Source organism: Coturnix japonica, chromosome Z, assembly GCF_054131305.1.
Source record: "Coturnix japonica strain WE chromosome Z, WE-NBRP24, whole genome shotgun sequence".
NCBI classification, from domain to species: domain Eukaryota; kingdom Metazoa; phylum Chordata; class Aves; order Galliformes; family Phasianidae; genus Coturnix; species Coturnix japonica.
The window spans coordinates 28633103-28651977 of NC_140702.1; the positions used below are offsets into that span (position 1 = coordinate 28633103).

The 18875-nt window shown below is 39.8% G+C and overlaps 1 protein-coding gene and 1 long non-coding RNA gene across 7 annotated transcripts in view; one reads left to right on the top strand and one right to left on the bottom strand.

Annotated features, from left to right (window-relative positions):
• Positions 1-1032: 1032 nt before the first annotated feature.
• The window catches only part of GNE (glucosamine (UDP-N-acetyl)-2-epimerase/N-acetylmannosamine kinase), a 30135-nt gene continuing 12292 nt past the window's right edge, over positions 1033-18875 (bottom strand). For 5 of the 6 annotated variants that reach the window (XM_015849508.3, XM_015849507.3, XM_015849506.3 and 2 more), the window contains exons 2-12: positions 15738-15946; positions 14719-15170; positions 14092-14244; positions 13457-13669; positions 12685-12772; positions 9790-10000; positions 6739-6868; positions 4605-4826; positions 4180-4362; positions 3541-3657; positions 1033-3228 (exon numbers count right to left, since the gene is read on the bottom strand). In XM_015849508.3, the coding sequence (XP_015704994.2) occupies positions 2993-3228; positions 3541-3657; positions 4180-4362; positions 4605-4826; positions 6739-6868; positions 9790-10000; positions 12685-12772; positions 13457-13669; positions 14092-14244; positions 14719-15170; positions 15738-15901 (2169 nt within the window). In that variant the 5' untranslated portion in view covers positions 15902-15946 and the 3' untranslated portion in view covers positions 1033-2992. Of the gene's footprint in view, positions 3229-3540; positions 3658-4179; positions 4363-4604; positions 4827-6738; positions 6869-9789; positions 10001-12684; positions 12773-13456; positions 13670-14091; positions 14245-14718; positions 15171-15737; positions 15947-17910; positions 18061-18875 lie in introns of those variants that run through there. The other variant, XM_085528779.1, reaches the window with a different exon arrangement.
• On the top strand, positions 17665-18523 carry LOC146753847 (uncharacterized). Its single transcript, XR_014939357.1, has 2 exons — positions 17665-17753; positions 18051-18523. It is a non-coding gene; the product is annotated as an uncharacterized LOC146753847 (long non-coding RNA).

An 18875-nucleotide genomic window follows, 5' to 3' on the forward strand; every position in this document is an offset into this window, starting at 1 on the left:
ATTAGCAAGGGTATTTCAGCTGCCAAAGCAAGGGTTTCAGTGTGCATTTGATGAGCAGTTTTCCAAAGTTACTTGGACTTCCTCGAGGGGTGCACAGTTCCAGCATTTTCCCCTCACTAATGGCTGTGAACTCCCCGCTGCATTTGAGAGACGTGGTAATCAGATTTCACCTAGGCAGGTGACTGACTATAAACTGTTGCTGTGCAGTGTGATTTGTTTCTGCAATACAGCATTGACATTATTTCTACTGGTTGTGCATCCCAACTTCTGATAACTTAAATGGAAGGATCACCAGAAGGCTGAGGCATTTGTTGATTTTGACTCCCTGGATAGCAGATCAAAGACAGAAAATACTGAATAACTACATTTGCTGCTCAGGAGACTTAAAGAGACATTCCAGACATTGTTGCAGTGCTGACTAGCTGTGCTGCTTGCATAGCATTGGCAGGAATCAGCGGCAGGCAGAACTCAGCTGCCCCCTCACTGCTCCAGCTCCTGGCTGTGTCTGTGCACAGGCAGAGTTGGGTGGAGCAGTTTTTCCTACCAGACGCAGCAGTGCAGCACTGTGGACTCATAGAAGTTTTGTAATGATTACATTAGTTGTAAGGTACAGCAGTAAGCCTGCATCAGTGTAAATTACTTGTCAGCCTTTTGGCACTATGCAATTTCAAGTACTGCTGGTGCATGTTTAAACTGATGATTGAAGTGCATGTCCCAAGGGTCTCCTACCCGTGCTCCTCAGTGCCATATGCCATCTGCTTGGAGGGCTGACTGTGGCATGCTTGGCAACACTGTTAAGGCTTCGACACAGTTGTGATATGACTTTCAAGGAGTGGTGCTTTAAAGTGCATAAGGCCAACATCAACTAACCAAACAGTGTGGCACTGCAGATGTTCTTCCCTGGCACTCGATAGAACTGGGAGTCAGTATCTATGAAACCTCTGGTTCAGAGAAAAGTGCCTGAAGTGTGACAGGATTCTGAACATGGGAGGAAGAAATAACAAAACAAGTGAACAAAAGTCACTGCTACACTTTTAAGTATGAAGATCTTTTTAATTTTATAAGCTGACAAATGTCTCAGGAAAACCCAAGGACTTCTGCACCACTTGCCCCTTTGCAGCTGGTTTTTGTCCAGTTGCCAGAAAAAAAAAAACCCAACAATTTCAAAAGCATTTTAATAACCATTTTCTCAAAGAGAACAGACTTTAGGTTTATTTTATCAAATGCTCTGAGATGTTTAAATATCCTTCCTATTTTGTCACTGCCTGCCATCTCCCTTCAGCTGCTAAGGAAAGATTTTATCTGAGATGTCAAAAGGAAAACAGCACTGGGAGGTTTGGAAAGCAGAATCTGGTCCCACTTTTAATCAGACATTCCTCATTGATGCTGGGAGGATGGAAAGGTCAAATGATAGGGATTCTCCCTGTTAGAGCCTCAATACTGTCACCCCCACCCTGAGCTGCTGTCACTGTAGATCAAAACAGAGTTCTTGGCCTGTTCATGGAGCTACTGCTCTGGTATTGAAGTTACTGGGACTTGCCCACAAAATCCAGACACTAAGGGAAAAAGAACACATAAAGCCTGATGCAACTTAGTAAAGGGTTAAGAGCCAGCACATCCTTACTATGGGGCAGATGGCTGAGGTCATTAAATGCCAGAATACAAGATTGTTTCTCTGGCAGCTGTCTTCTTTCTGAGATAGCTGACCACTTATATTGTCCTGTTTTTCAGTTTTTTCTTGTATCAAGTAATTGTCAGTATTACAGCATCTTGAAAGCATGCTAAAAAGCAAATCAATAAAGACAGAACTATGTACCCAATATGTCAAAGAAACCTGCCTTCCTTAAATGTACAAGAGGATCACACTGTGTGATCTTCGGCCTTTACCCAGGTCCCAGAAAAGCCTTCTCTCTCTCCCAGAATGTTTCTTGTAGAAACTTCCACGGTGTCATATAAATTATCTTTTAATGAAGCAAGCCTTCAAGCCAAGGTTAGTTGCACCAAGGCTAATGAATACCTTGGATGTGAGGATGAGGCTCAGATTTGACTTTGCATCCTCTGAGCTGATGGTGAATGTAGGACATCACTGACACTTCACCTGCAGCCCCAGCACCACGTTATGTCACTGCAGTGAATGAGATATCTCCAAAAGACAGTCTTTATGCTCATCTGTACCGCATTACTGGCTGTCCCATAACTGGCCACCGATGAATAAAGTCCCCTCTCTGCTAATTTGGGAGACAAAGTGGTTGTCTGAGTCCCTTGAGAATACCCAATAAAACGAAACTCAAAGTCAACAAGAACATTATTTACTGCGGGCTGTAGTCAGAACACAAAGGCGCTCGCTGCTACACTTGTCAGTTTGTCTGGACTCCTCTTGCAGTCTGCAAGCTCACAAGACGATTGTCTTTTTCCTTCATATGCAAAGCTTCTAAAACGGGACTCTGCCCTCTAAAGGCGATGTAATAAATAACCTTATCCTCCAAGTCCTTCACAAACCACTTCTAAACAGAGCTTCTTTGTCTGTGGAGGCACCTTCCCTTGCTTCCACCTGCAGAAACTAACACCTGCAGTTGGTGATTGTAAATAGAAACGCTGGTCACATTTGTAGACTTCTCATTTCACAAAGGTGAAAAATGAGAACTGGATCCCCAAGTATTAGCTATAATTTGACACAATACGTGTATTCCCTACCATACATCAAGATACACTCATAAATAATTCAGCTACACTTAAAGCAACATCTGGGCTTGCCAGCAGAGGTGATTAAAATCAAGAGAATTGCACAACAGTTCCTATGAATTCTGGTGAAATTTAGAAAAAATACAAAAAGGCAATACTTCAATTAGGAAATGTTGAAGTAGTCACTAACTATTCAGAACATCGTTACTCTGATTCTGTAGCTGCTCTGGTCAAAGAAAGATTTTGGGCAAAGTATTCCCTCCACCCATATGGAATCTGAATAGTTCATTTCTGTAATTCTTCCAGGCACCTAGTATATTCTACGGGTAGTATAATCCAGTACCAGGCTAGCAGCTCCAAGAAGAGCAGGGTCTGCTAGATTTGAGACCACCACATCCACAGTTTTAACAGATGACAGAGCCTGTCGATGTATCACATCCTTGACAGCATTAATATAGTGGCTGGCTAGGACTCCGGAAAGGATCACAAGAGAGGGGTTCATGGTGTGCAGAATGTTCACAACTCCAAGTCCTAATGCTGTACCAGCTGAAAAAAATAAAGTGAAAAGAAATTACACGGAATACTCAAAGCAGAGCAAACACAATTTTTTGAAATAGATCTGATAGCAGAAAATAACTTAGTATTCAGAAGAGTGTTTTCTTCCACATGGCAATGAGTTTTGATTGTATGTGATCAGACTGTATTAGTCTGTCATTAACCTTTCCTTTAAGGGGAAAAAAAAGTGCAGTAGTGCATCATTCAGTGATATGGATGTGAAAGACCAAGCTGTGTATTACCACACTTGTATTCCAGAAGAAAATAGCAAAGCATTATTTTAACCTTTGGTTATCTTCTTACCTGTTCTGAGAATGCCCTCTGCCTTTGTGTTTCCAAGTTTAGCTGCTTGAATGAGATGTGCAGCACTAACAACCTCTTCGTTCTTCATTGACATTCCTTCTACTAAAAGCAGATCCTCTGTTTGAAGGAGAGAAGAGAAAGCCAAGAAATAAGAATGGTGATGTGTAAGAAATGGAATAAACAGGCAGTTAAGGTTTCTGCCATCTCTACTTACATTCTGAAGTCTGAAACGTGAGCTATCGGCCCTGCCCTGAATTTAGCAGTCACAGTTCAGGGAACTAGCATCAAATTCAAATGAAATAATTCACTAATATGATCACCTGCACCAAACCTTCATAAAATCAAAAATAAATGTTATCAACCTCAGTCAATAAACTGAGAAATATGGCTTGTGGCATACTGCCATATGTGACAAAGAATTGTATGGTACTAATACAAGCTGTTGCAGCTCCTCCACTGCCTATACACAAGACCTCCTAGCTAGCTGCCTGTATACCTGTTGTTGTCTCCTCCTGGTGGCAGCTCTGTTCTTTTTTTTCAGCATCTCCTTTGAATTTTTGTTTTTATTTTTATTCTTTACTATACTGAAGTTTGGGAATCATTTAAATATTTTCAAAAATAAAACACATAGCTACGTACCGTCATGCAGTTTCTTAGCTTCTCTCTGCAATGCTATTCCAGAGGCATATGCTTCTATGCATCCTTGGCTACCACACAGGCACTCTGGTCCATCTAAAGATACTACAATATGCCCAAGCTCAGCAGCACAGAAAGAACTGCCATGGATCAGTTCATGCTGATGAATGATTCCACCTCCAATTCCTGCAAAGACAGGAAATCAGCCCATAGTAAAAAAGCCAAAATGCAGTCTTCAAAGTTCAGTTCAGTAGGACATGGAAACTGGCTGATTCTAAAACAGATGGGAAAAAAGAAAGGGGGAACCATGGTCTTCTGATTGGAGCCCATAAATGGCTCAGGTGTTTATGCTTTTAAAACTAGATGAGCCTCTGAGTGACAGTGCTGGCGTTTTGACTTCATATTTCACTGAACAATAATGCACTCACCTGTACCAGTGATGAGTGTTACGAAATTTTCTATTCCTTTTCCATGACCAAATTTCCTTTCTGCTAGTGCAGCGCAGTTTCCATCGTTGTCCACCCAGACTGGCAAGTGCAGAGCATCAGATATTGGGGTTCTGAGGTCTACAGAGCTCCATTCTTGAATGAGTTTTGTGGAGTGAAGTACAATTCCTTCTCGAGGGTTTACCCGTCCACCTGTGGAAATACCTAAGTATACAGGAGAGAAAACACAAAACTAAGTCTATTTAAAACCACTAGTATAAGTTAGCTTTTCTCTATGCACTGAGAAGTGTTATTTCTCCTGTCAGTATTGAAGCACAGTGGTGAATATTCTATGTATTATTGGCAGTATTACTGCTGCTACTGACATGTGAAGAGAATTCACAGAACTAGATTGCTCTGAAGACAACACACTCAGTATCTCAGGACTAGCTAGAAGGGGAATGGTTCATGTTAGTCAACAGAGAGTTAGTCTTCCTACTTCAAGCAAGACTGCAGCAAATCTTAATATCTGCATTTCTTTTTATTAATGCATGAAAGACAACAACATAGCAAACTGTGCAAAGAAAATCATTAAAACTCTGAACAGTTCAGTCTACTGAATGGAATCATGGCTAATAATTGTTACCATTAAACAGTTTTTCTCCAGCTGGAGAGGATTCCAAAGCTGATGGACTCTTTCAGGACCTCTGAGGAATAGGCCACTCTATTATAGAGATATTTAGTTCTAAACACCACAGTCTGGGTATTTTAGCCATAGCTCTTGTGTAGACATTATCTAATTCTGTAGTTTATCTCAAGATACTCAGGAAATCCTTACCAAAAGAAAAAATTATTCATGCTAACTCAGCAAGAACTTATTAAAACATGCCTTTACTTTTACCATTACCTAAGATAAATAATCAGTACTACTAATAGTGGCTCTAGGATCACGTCTAGTTCTTCTAAGTATTTGCAAGACAGAAGAGAATACCCTGAGTTCATGATTTTTAGCCTTAGGGAAATAATGATAATCTAGCAAATCAATTATTCACATAGAAATTACATGTCTTTCTCTAAAAGAAACCTTAATTTCAAGTAACATTCTGACTCAAACTATGAGACTGAATGAGGCAAGTATCAGACAACAACAGCAAAATAACCTGGTACAAAATGTATCTTATTCTGTAGCAAAACTTTTCCCTTTCTTCAGGAGCAACCAAACAGTAATGGTCAGTCACAAAGAAAGTGGGCTGACAAGTAAATAGGAATGTAATTCTGGAATAATTAAATAAATGAAAGAACAGTTTTTTTCCCCCATATAAGAACTCTGTATATTGGCTCCTGTAGCACAGAAGCTGCGGATGCCCCATCCCTGGGAATGTTTGAGGCTAGGTTGGGGTACTTTGGGCAACCCGAATGTGTGTAGAGTAACCCTGCTCATGGCAGGGGCACTGGAACTGGATTGTCTTTAAGGGTCCCTTACAAATTAAAACATTCTATGATTCTACTACAGTGTAAGCAAAATGGAAATGAATGAAAAGGTTGCTTTTGTCTCTGTTAGCTGCAAAACTGATCTAAGATTGTAACCTTTTTACTCTGCCTAATGCAACTGAGAATTCTACAGCACAGCCAATCCTGGCCATAAAGAAAGGCTTACAGGATTCAATGGAAAATGAACGCAGTTGAAGTTGTTTCAGGAGCTGCTTCAATACAAAGATTCTGCAGGGAATTTCACAATCCATTTCTATATACTACAGACTTCATGCATGTTTAATTTAGAGAACCTTTCTGCCATTCAAATTCAGAATAACAGAGACAATGTAATACAGTACAAACAGCAATTTTTTTTTCAGCAACATGGGAGCCTCTACTGCAAGCTTAACCGTGCTAGAGGTTAGGACTTGGGCAGTGTTAAAACTCAGCAGATCACCTTCCTGGCTGTTACAGACAAGGGCAGCTTCAGTATTTATAGTCAGCTTCCCGTTTTCATAAAATTAATTTTTTCAGATGCAGGTAGGAATGTAAGAGTTCAACACACAGGATCAGTGTGAAGGAAGTGCTTTATGTTAGTCAGTAGTGATTTCGTTACATATTGAAATTCTCAGATGAAAAGACAAAAAAGTATTTATTAACTTACCTACTCCCAAAATTCTGCAGTTCAGATTTACTGCCTCTGATGCAGCTTCTACACACATCCTTAGAATCAAGCTTAGTCTGTCTTCATAAGTTTTAGGGTTGAGCTGGGTATACTTCTTAACTATTTCACCCTGGAAAATAAAAACCATAAGTCTTCTCCAGAGAAATTTGCTCTCTATTGAAATTTCTCTTTAATTTCAACACAGATCAACTTAAAAATTGACAGTTTTTTTCTTTTTCTTTTTTTTAAAATACAATATATAGCTTAAATGTTGGTCCTACAGAACTGATTGTCCTCTGATTGTCCTCAGCTCAGTTCTTAAGTAAGTGTTAAGAAAATTCATAATAATTGCTAAAAAGAAGACAGAATCCACAGCAATCCACACAAAATGAGGTGTTCCTAATCTGACCATGTGGAAATTTGATGTTGTTGCAGACACTGCTATTTTATGCAGTTGCATTTTGTTGCTATACCAGCCAGAGAGAAGTGCTTGGAATTTTAATGTACAACTTACTATGCTTTCAGAAATAATCCCTCTTCTAAGTGGTTATGACTCTGAGTCACTGGAAATATTTCTGGAGTACCATCTACTGCGACATCTGATGTATGTGGGAGGGAGGATGCAGAACCAAGGGATTATTTTTAAAGCCTGCAAGTCATGCAGTGCTAGTAAAAAAAAAAAAAATTATGCATATCTGAATCTGTGGTACAAAAGAACTAACCTTAATGTAATGATAATATTGCAGGACAAGGCAACGAATATGCAGAAGATGAGATTTTGTTTAACAAGGCTGTTCTTTGTATTATATAATGAGTACTCTATAAAATATACCTAAGCGAACAGCCATGTATTTGCATAACTAAGAACAAAGGAATAACAAAGTCAGTCAGTCTATATGCAGCACATCTCACATGTTCTTGACAAAATAACTAAGAAAATGCCAGAACTTCGATCTTTTTGAACACTATATTTCACTCTACCAGCACCAGCGATGGTGTTTCCTGCTGTTGTTACTTTATATGACGCTCAGTTTACTCTTCTAGTTTGGGGAGGAAGGAGAAACAGAGGAAGTTATTTGTAAGACCAGGCTACAGCAGACCTCCAAAGACAGCAGCTTTCAAAAGGAGCACTTCCTGAGTTCTTGAAAACTACTATTTTCTTCATGAAAACCTCACCTTCATCTCTGCCACTTACTGTTAAATGCTTAAAACTGTGGTGTAAATTTTATTATGAAGCTTCGATCATTTTGCTGTAATTTGCTAGCACTTTAACTTTCATAAATGCCACCTCAAACTACACACTGCAGAACAGACAGCATTTTTTCCAATTCAGTTACCTTCATGTTTGTGTTGGCAGAAACCACGGTATTAGTTTGATTGCTAAGAAAAATTACACTTGATAAAGTTTTCTTTCAGACCTTAGCTGCCACACGCACACTTTCAAGTGAATACAAACATTCTGAACCATAACAGTCAACTTAGGCAGCTCTTCCTATGTCTGCAGGGAGGATATTTTGTCCTCCCATCTAATTATGTCTATCTGATTTAGTTATCTGAAAGAACCCAGTGCAAAAGGAACAGTATTCCAACACTACTGAGAATAAAAGCCAAAAGCTTCCTCACACAACTAATCAAATCCTTAAAGTGCTGCAGAATTCAGAATTTTTATTTTTTATTCTTTTGCTTTCCAAAGCGGAAAAACTGATGTTTAAGTGAGTTAAATTCTTCAGTCTTAACTGTATTCTCATCATCACCTGGGTAATAATTATTTCAAGTATTTTAACACGATACCTAAATAATACTTACGTCATTATTACCCCTACCTTGAAGCTCACAAGTTCAAGTAGATATTCTGTAATTCAGGGAAATCAGCTGATGATCATGGGGGTGTATTTACTTGTTTCTGTAAAGGACACCTTTGCAAGTGATCCGACACCAGGCTGATACTGATGCCATTTTGGTAGCTTCACTTATTCCTTTTAGGACTTCAGTTTTCATTACCTTTCACCAACTATGTTGCTAAGTCAGTTGGCGAGCACTCATGACATGCTGTCTGTAAGAAGCAAAGCTATGCACACAGTGCATCCTTATCTGTTCCATGGCACAGGCAAAGAAAAGGCTCTCACTGTACCACATTACCAGACAAATGGGTAGGTGAAGTTCTAAGCATTAACTCTCCATACACACTCTAACAGCTGTAATTTCAAGCCTATTTCAGAAGTAGTTCCTACTATTTCTGTGATGAAGATATACTATCCCAAACTACCTATTCCAGCTTTTGAATTTACAACTAAGTCAGATAGTAAAAAATCCTTTAGAATAATTTTCTACTCTGTAGTTTTAATCCATTGCTACTGCTTCATACAAATGCTGAACTGATTTTTCTCCTTGCAGAAGAGGCTTCTACATAACTTTTTTTTACCGCCAGTTTTTCTTCCCCATACTAAACAATTGCAGCTTGTTCAACTCCTCCCTGTTTTCCAGGCTTGTAATTAGTCTTTTATTTTTCACCTGATTCTCTACAAATGGTCAACATCTCAGTGGTGTTACATCTTACACCAAATGCTTTTCCATTTACGGTTTGGTGCCATTACTGATCATGCTGCTGTGTAGGAAGATAGTAAGATTTTTGATTACTACCTTTTCTTCTCCAGATAGAAGAAATGCAAAACTCTGTATCTTGTGACCTCCCACTACCTCCTCTGAGTAGACTGCTTTTATACATACTGGCTGTTACTAAAAATGGTTCTCTGCATCTGTCACAGAGCTGTGTAAGTAAACAGAAAAGGAATGAGACAGGGTATGGAACCTTTCCCTCTTGGTTGATAAATGAAAAGCTGCACGGTGAGTTCAGGCAGCTTCTACAGGAAACCACCACATCAGAAACTTGCCCTGTACTTCTAAGACTGTATGACTTCGTTCAGATGGTAGACAACTAGGACCATGCTGTTTCTTTCCTCAAGTCTTCTGCATCCAAACCTATATCCATCGTAGGAAAAGAACCATAAAGCCCTCAGAAGTCTGCAGACTAGTAAGAAGGATAATATTTACCTTCATGCTGACAATTGCTACTCGGAGATTTGTTCCACCTAGGTCCACAGCCAAAGCACTCTGCGTCTCTAGGATGTGGTCTATATCTTGAGAGATATTATCTTTGACGGGAGGAAAACAGAATTTCTTCTGCAGTGGCTCTTTGAGATCAATAGATTTAAGGAACTTCAAAATCCTTGGAACAGCATTACCATCACCGTATATTTTTGAGCTAAGAAAAAGAAAAATAAATAAATCAATTTAAATGGAAGTAACACTGCAATCTGCAAATCTTTTTAAATGACAGAAGGCTGTAATATTGTATCATTACAAAATTCTGATATCGCTATTATGAGAGTGCTACACATTGGACTAATATATTGTGGGATACAGTAGACAGAGTACAGTAGCTTGAAGATCACACACAACAGATTGTGCAAGCCTGACATTAGCTTCATTTAGGAATATGGAACATAGGATGGAAAAAATGGAAAGCTTTTAAATAGAAACAAACAAAAAATAAATAAGAGTTCAAAATTAAAGGCCCCTCAAAATAACAATCTAAAATCACAGATATTACGAATTAAGCTTCTGAACATGCTACACACACAGTCAATATATGCTTATCACAGAAACGATAAGTAGTAACAGTAATAAATGGTATGTTCACAGAATCATCGGGGTTGGAAGGGACTTCAGAGGATTATCTAGTCCAGCCCCTGGTAAAACAGGTTCCCTACAGTAGGTCCCACAGGAGAATATCCAGATGGGTTTTGAATGTCTCTGGAGAAGGAGATTCCACAACTTCTCCGGGCAACATGCTCCACTGCTCTGTCACCTCCACAGTAAATAAGTTCTTCCCTGTGTTTGTACAGAACTTCCTGTGTTGCAGTTTTTGTCTGCTGCCTCTTGTCCTGTCACTGGGCACTACAGAAATAATCTGGCCACATCCATTTGACTCCCACACTTCAGATATTTATAAACAATGACGAGATCCCCTCTCAGTCTTCTTTTCTTCAGGCTGAAGAGTCTGAGATCTCTCAGTGTTTCTTTATATGGGAGATGCTCCAGGCCCCTCATCATCTTTGTGGGGTCCTCTGATGGAGTCTCTTCTCCCCATTCATTCATGTAGGTCTCCTGCCACCTTTGCAAAATTTCTTACTCTTAGGGATGCACTGACCTTGAGCTTAGAAGTGGTACTTGAATGTTAGCCAGCTCTCTCAGGCCTCCTTACCTCCCAATGCTCTAATCAATGGGATACCTCCAAGTACGTCCCTGAAATGGTCAAAGCTGGCTCTCCTGAAGTTCAGAGTGGCCATCCTATTTAGTGCCTTTCTTCTTCCACACAAGGTCCTGAACTTCACTATCTCATGATCACTGCATCCCAGACCGCTCTCAACCTTCACATAACCAACCAGCCCTTCCTTGTTAGTAAGAACAAGGTCCAGCAGCACAGCTCTCTGGCTCCTCCACGATCTGCCACAAAAAGTTACCTTCACCTCATTGCAGAAACCTCCTGGACTGTGTGTTCCTGACAGTATTGCTTTTCCTGCAACTATCAGGGTGCTCAAAGTCTCCCATTAGAAACAGCACCTGTGACTGTGAGACTACTTTCAGCTGTCTACAGGAGGCCTCTTCAACTTCCTCCTCCTGATCAGGCAGCCTGTAGTAAACATCCACAATGCTGTCACCTGTATTAACTCATGCTTTAATTCTCACCCACAAGCTCTCCACTCATTCATCATTCATCCCAAAGTGGAGCTCAACGCATTTCAGTTTTTCTTTCACAGAAAGAGCAACTCCAGCAGCTCACCTTACTGGCCTGTCTTTCCTAGAAAGGACATATCCATCCACGACAGCATTCTAGTCATGTGAGATGTCCCACCATGTCTCTATGGTAGCAATGAAATCATGGCCCTGTGACTGCACATAAGTCTCTGTCTCCTCCTGTTCATTCCCCATGCTGTATGCACTGGTATACAGACACTTTAGAGAAGAATAAGGAGCAGAGGGTGCAGGTATCCCCAGAGGGAAGCAAGAGGATCCCCTGTAGCTATAAACAGCTGAGAGGCAGCTGGCTTTGTGGCTCCTGTCATGACACACAGCTAAAAAACATCTGCCACTATTCTGGTTGGCCTGATTCATCCCCCAGTTGATTGCAGTGGAATTTTATAGTCTCCTTTGGTTCTGCCCATGTTCTGCTTTACTGTATCCTCCATGCCCACATGAATGAGCAAAATGGGATTTGAAGTCTGTGCTCTTGACAATCTGTGGTACCCTCTCAGCAATATCCTGGATCTTGGCTCCTGGGCAGACCTCTCAAGACTCCCATTCACGTCAATTTGCTACAGATAAGTCTCATTTCTAAATATCTCTATACATAATATTATCAGACATTTAGTACTCCATTGTTTAGTTTTATTATTATACTGAAGTCTTTAACAAATATACTCTTGAGTCTTGTCCTTAATTAAACATATGTAATATCCTATAGTTTTTAAGAGCTCAGATGTCTTATAACTGAGGGTCAGTACTGGAAGTATGAAGAGCAGTGAATATATCCAGCAGCCTTTCTGAGAGCTTGCACTCATGGTTCTCCATTTAGCATGACTGAAGCCAATCCAGCTACAAAGTAGTGTGTCTTTCAAGCAGGTGTCAAAGGTAGACAGGCAGGATGTTCTCCCCCATGCTCTGTGTTATACTATGGAACGAACCATCCTCATAATTCTAGTCTAAAATAATGCATGAATTTTCTCCTCTTTGCTTTCTGCTGGATGTTAAACTACCAGTTATACCAAAGCATCATTAGTAACCTCAGATTAGCACACTAAAAGGTCTGTGATCAAATACCACAAATCATCTCTAAATGCTTTTCCTCTACCACTTCAACATCCTCCCAGAGTGAAACATACTTACCATGGATACTGTTTACCAAACTGGAGCTGTAGTGCATGCAGAATTTTATCCTGTGTGTCAGCATCACGAACATGAAGAACATTTTCACCTAAATGGTAAAAGTTAACAAAATAGGACAAGTCACCTACAGAAATGATGCCAGAGGATAAGAACTGCTTTAGATGAATCAGGAAGTAATTATTTTTGTTTCTTCTGAGCAGGAAACTACAGTCAAATCAACATTACTCTTCACTTTATGTGTACTTTCCAAATAAAGCAACGTTGACTCCTAGAGTACATTATCATGCCTAGCAGAACGTGTAGGGCAGAGTACTACTTTTCAAAAGAATTCTGTAAGTACAATGAAAACCATGGGCAAGTGGTTATTTATGTCAAATCTGCATGACTGAAGTATCACAATACAGACAATTCCTAATGTGGTGATGAGTTCCTGTTTCTAAAGTGAAAGATGCATACAAGTGAACATGAAAATAGCTATAGAGGACAACAGTTAGTTGCCTCTTCTGCTAAATGGGAAGCACTGCAAATGCAGTTATATATTTAACTTGTATACAGATTAATGCTTCATTATCTCATCACTAACATGATACAGATATACAGGAATAGCCAGCAAAGCTGTAACAGGCCAAAAATTAAGTTGCACTGACACTGTAGGACAGTCTCTGTAAAGCATCTACTTTGCTTTACCAAGTACATTTACATTTACTTTACTAAGTGAAACAAAAAACCTTCAGAACTACAAAGAAATTGAAGTAATTATGCAAACATTTACCTGTTTCTCTTCCTGTCTGACGTGTCCCCAGGTTGATGACAGGTGTGCCAAATGCTCCCACTTCTCTGACACCACAACTGCTGTTACCAATCATGCAACCCGCATGGGCAACCAGCTGAATGAACTGGTCAAATGGGACATGCTTCACTGCCCGAAAATTGGGATGATGTTCAATGCCCTTCTTCCTCATCACCCGAACCATCTCTTTGCTTCCTACAGAAAAACAGAAGACATGAATAAATGAATCAAGTTCACTGAAAGTCTCAACACACAAAGAAGCTAATAGTCTACTGAACTGTCATCTCTGAGTTGTTTTCATTCTCTTTCAGGCATTTAAGTTTAATCCCCAAAATCATTTCAACAAATCTAACATATTTTTCAGTTAGTGCAGGAGGCATTACACATTGCTTCCACATGTAATACACTTTCCCTTCATCATCCTTCCCACACTGAAAAGCTGAAATGTCCTCCAGCAATTTGGACACGGAGTTGCAGTGGATGCAGATCTGATGCTGAGATCATCCAGCTATTTCCATCCAGCTGGAGATTCTGGGAAAAAGCACTCTGTGTGAACCAATTTATGCTTTACAACCAGTTGTAAACCAATTCTTCTGTCACGCAGGCATTTTACTCACCTGCATCTACATTGGGGAACAGAACAAGTGTTCTCTTGTTAAAGGAAATGAGTGCATCTAGTGTCAGTTCAAACATCTTTATGGAATGCTTAATATCTGTGGTTACAGGATGTTGCAGAGCAACTATATAATCTCTGGGTTTAACATCTTCACCTGTTCAAATGGAAAAAAAAAGAAAGTGTTTGTTGTTTTTCAGCAGCAGAGAACAGTAAGAGGAGTGAGTGATGTAACAGCTTACTATTTGCCTCTCTAGACATGATTCACAACTTTTACCTCTCCAAAGCACAACACACTGTTAACTTTCAGGCCTAGATCTAAATCTCTGCTGGTCTAAACCAGAGCCGAGGGCTGTTCTCACATCTCTCTAAGTCTGTAATAACACGACAGCTCTGAAGCTGCTCCTAACTTGCACTGATGGCAGCAAGAAAAGAATCTACCTGAAGGGCTGCTTCACAACAGGAGACAAGTAGGTTTGATCAATCTTACTGTGATTTGCGATTCTCATTATCATTCACTGCTCAGGTTTTAGATCCCCAGTTGATCCCCACAGCACCACAGACCATGGATTAAGAACTCAGCGAGTTTGTCTAAAGTCATTTGAAAACCATAAAGAGGTGGATTGCTTACCCAGCCACATGCGTATAACGCTCATGTAGTCCTTATTTTTGGCAGAGAGAAGCTTGTCATACGAGGGACAACCTGCTAAAAGGATGCGATCGTGGTCTTCACACATGGCTATCAAATGCTGCTCTGCACTCCTTGTGCAGCACACGTGGTAATGGGCCAGTTTGGTTATAGCATGTCTAATAGAGTCGTCAATGGTCCCACTGACTTCCCCACCTTCAATGTGAAGAATGCGAATATTCATCAGGGCTGCAGATGTGGCTAGTGCCAAAGCATCGAATCTGTCACCATGAACTATCATTATGTCAGGTTTCAGACGGTTCAGGACATCTGGTAACTTCACTAATGCGAGACCTACTGATTCCACCATGGCTGCTTCATCCTCCCCTCTCACAATAGTGTGCAATCTTGTATGAATATCAAAGTCATCTTGTTCAATCATGCGATAAGTGTTACTGAAGGTAAGAGAGAAAGTGTTAGAGGAAATAGAATTTGGGTTTGCAACAACACAGCTTGACAAAATAACTGCATACTAAAACACTAGAACCGTTGTACTATATTTGAACTAAGGCCTGTGGATCAAGTCTCCCCCACCATGAAAACTAACCTGGGCACACTCTAGTCTATACAAAGATCATCCCCCCTACTCTAATTCCATCAAGTTTTCTGGACACCTTTAATAAAACGTTTTGCTGAGCATGCTCCAGATTCTATGGTAAGTCTGAATGAACTGGATTTCTCACTTTGTTAGAAACTGTTGAAAAACTCAGTTCCAGCACTTACACAAAGCTTTCTAAAGTTCCAAGACTGATTCATTAAAAATAAATAAATATATATATATATATAAAACAATCTTAGAAGATTCTGAAAAGTGAAACAGAATATATCAATAATGTATGAAAAATGAGGTTTAAAATTTTGTTATGTGCTTCCGTGACAACAAGGATTCTGAGACCCAGTATTCATGACATACTGCCAACATTTCAGAAACAGAATGGGAGAGGTAGAAAAATCCACCTTACCCATAATCATCAATCAAGTGGGAGCCAAGCACTACGACATCAAGCTCAAAGAACTGTGGTTCTGCCTTAATACCAAACATAATAGGAGCTAATTTAGAATAATCAGCACGGTTGCAAGTAGCAACACAGACACGAAGTTTGCGGTTGTTTCCATTCTTCTCCATGTCTTCTTTTTGTTTCTGTCTTGAAAGATTCTTGAAATACAGTTCCTGTAAAATAAATGAACAAATAAGCAGAAACTATTAGTAACAATCGTATAGCAAATAAATGGCACACTTAATATATCATATAATATAATCATACATATGTAATAGATCATGCATAACTGCAGCGCAGAAGTATAGACATACTGCTTTACTCAGTGACAGCAGACAACCGATGCCTTGCAGTACAGATTTTAGAAAAAAAATAGGGTTGCTTTTTCCATTTATTTAGAACTCACTACTTAAACACGTTTTGTTCTATAAGTAATTCATGTATTCTACCTGAAGAGTATTTAAATACTATAAAATTCAATTGTAACTTTTAAACTGTGGAACACTGGAAAAGGGTGCTGGCAATGTAGCAAAACTACAAAGCTGTTGTCAACTCTGTCAACATTTTAATTTATTAATGATTTGGATGTGGGGATCAAGTGCACCCTCACTGAATTTGCTGACAATAACAAGTCAACAGCAGCAGAACATGAACCAGCAGTGTGCAAGAAGACCAACAGCATCTGAGCCTGTATCAGAAACAGACACCAGCAGGAGCAGGGAGCTTACTGTCTGCTTGCAATGGTGAGACCAAACCACGAATGCTGCATTCATTTTTGGGCCCCCTTGCTGCAAGGAGGATATTAAGTTACAGAGAAGTGTTCAGAAAACAGCAATGAAGCTGGTGATGGGGCTAGAAAGCAGAGTCATGAGAAATGACTGAAAGAAATGGGCTGCTTAATCTGGAGGAGGTTGAAGTGAGACCTCATCACTCCCTGGAAGTACCTGAAAGGAGGTTGCAGCAAAGAGTGTGTAGGTCTCTCTTCTCAGGTGATAAACACAAGGAGGAAAAACTCAAGTTGTGCCAGGGATTTTTTAAAATAGACATTAGGAAGAATTTCTTCCTCAAGGGTGTGATCAAGCACTGAAATAGGCTGCCCAGAGAAGTGCTGGAGTCCCCATCCCTGGAGGTATTTAAGAGACGTGCAGAGGCATAACTAAAGGAGATGGATTAGCAACCAGATTTGCTAGGTCAGGCAGCTGGTTGAACTTCATATGATCTTAAAGGTTTTTTCCAATTTAAATGATGCTGTAATTCTGAACAATAGAATGATTTTTTCTTATTCAAATGGAAATTTAAAATTTCTAGCTAAGAAAATTATTGGCACATAAGTAAATCAAAGGAAAAAAAAAAACACACAACTATAATAAAATCACAGAATGGAGAAAACTGCTCAGAGATACATTCACTGATAGATTCTGTAAACAAAAAGAAAGTTGTTGCTCAAGCCAGTTTATGTATCTGTCAAACACAGTTTGGTGAAAGGCACTGAGTTAAATATTGACTCCTAATCCCTTTCATTCTATGTTGCAGGCCAAAGTACATCAAGATATTAAATAATACAACATTAGGTTAGGTTACTGTAAAAGAACAACTTTTGGAGTTAATAATGGCAATAATCATTTGTCGAGCTGGAGTATATTTCTGGGTGCTGTTGTTGTTTACTTTTAAAAAGGAGTCCTTGACAGTGAAAACCAACTGAATGTTTGGTTCTTGTGCTTTTTTGTTGTTTTTTTTCTTAACAAACAACACCAGCAGTTAATGTAACAAGACATTTCCTCTAATGGACTCTTCCAACCTGTTAAGTAGCTGATTAAGTTTTGTAATCACGTTTAATGTTTACCTACCCCACGTTTACCATTTTACCTTGCTCTTTTGACTTACTTCAGCCAAAAAATATACAGGAACCCAATGTACACCACTGCCTCTCTTTCTCCCCCCAGCAGAAACCACCGTTTTGGTAGGAGAACATCAGACCAGGTATGTTTTTGCAGTTCTCCTTCTGGGAATAACTGGATTTTAAATAAGTACTATCCTCAGGGTATGAAATCCGATGCTATGTCAGATTTTTACTGCTTTTTAGTGGCAAGTAAACAGGAGGTGACTTCTTCCAGCTTAATGCACAAGGACTGCTCACCTCTGACACAGATACAGCAGCATCAATCTCTCTACCCGTTCTGATAGCTAGGGAAGCTCTTCCCAAGCAGCTGCTGTGTAAGCATGACAATAACACTGACTGTCCAATTTCATGCTCCTTTAATTTTTGTTTTTTTACAGTGCAATAAAAGTTTGCTGTGGGGAAAACAGAGAATTACTCCTGCAAGGTCTTGGAAGGATCAGATTTTGTACTTTCACAGAAGATTCAAGGTCAGACGACAGCCTGGGGTTACATGCTGTGCACTGCACACAACACAGAAAAGAGAGATTATTTTTTTTCCTAATATAACTCCATCAGTCAGGATTCACTTTTGAGAACGAAAGAAGAGCAGCAAAAAGCAACGACAGCTGCCATGACTGAGCTCATCAGAAATGGCATTTCTCATTCAGCCCTGTAAACCAACAGTGCCAACCACCTCAAGCAGAAGAGATACAACCTGGATCTTCAGCAATTTATTCTTGTGACAAATAAAGCTGAATTCTATAAATTCAGCCACAAATTAATAGCATTTGCTCTACAGTGAGCTGTTACATTTGTATTTTCATTAGGCTTAAAAAGCACTGTGTTAATTAAATGCTGGTTTACACTTTCAGATGGTCACACCTCAAACTAATTACTTCCTCCTGCCAGAACTTCCGCAGTTATGTGTTTAGATGGTGGCTGCTCTAATTTGACCTCATCGTTCTTTGCATCCAACAGGCTATTAATATTTTAAGTATATGTATGGTGTTCAGTCCCTCGAATTGAAAATGGGAGAAAAAGTGCTTGCAGACTCCCAGAGACACATACCATTAGCTCAGGGTGCACGTTACCCTTTATCACCTTGAATCACACCACCTGCACTCAGACCTTACAGCATCTCTGCTCCCCCAGCTCTAAACCAGCCCCTTCTGGAGATGCTCCTGAGCAGGACATCCCAGCTCTGCGTGTGTAAAAACAGCGAT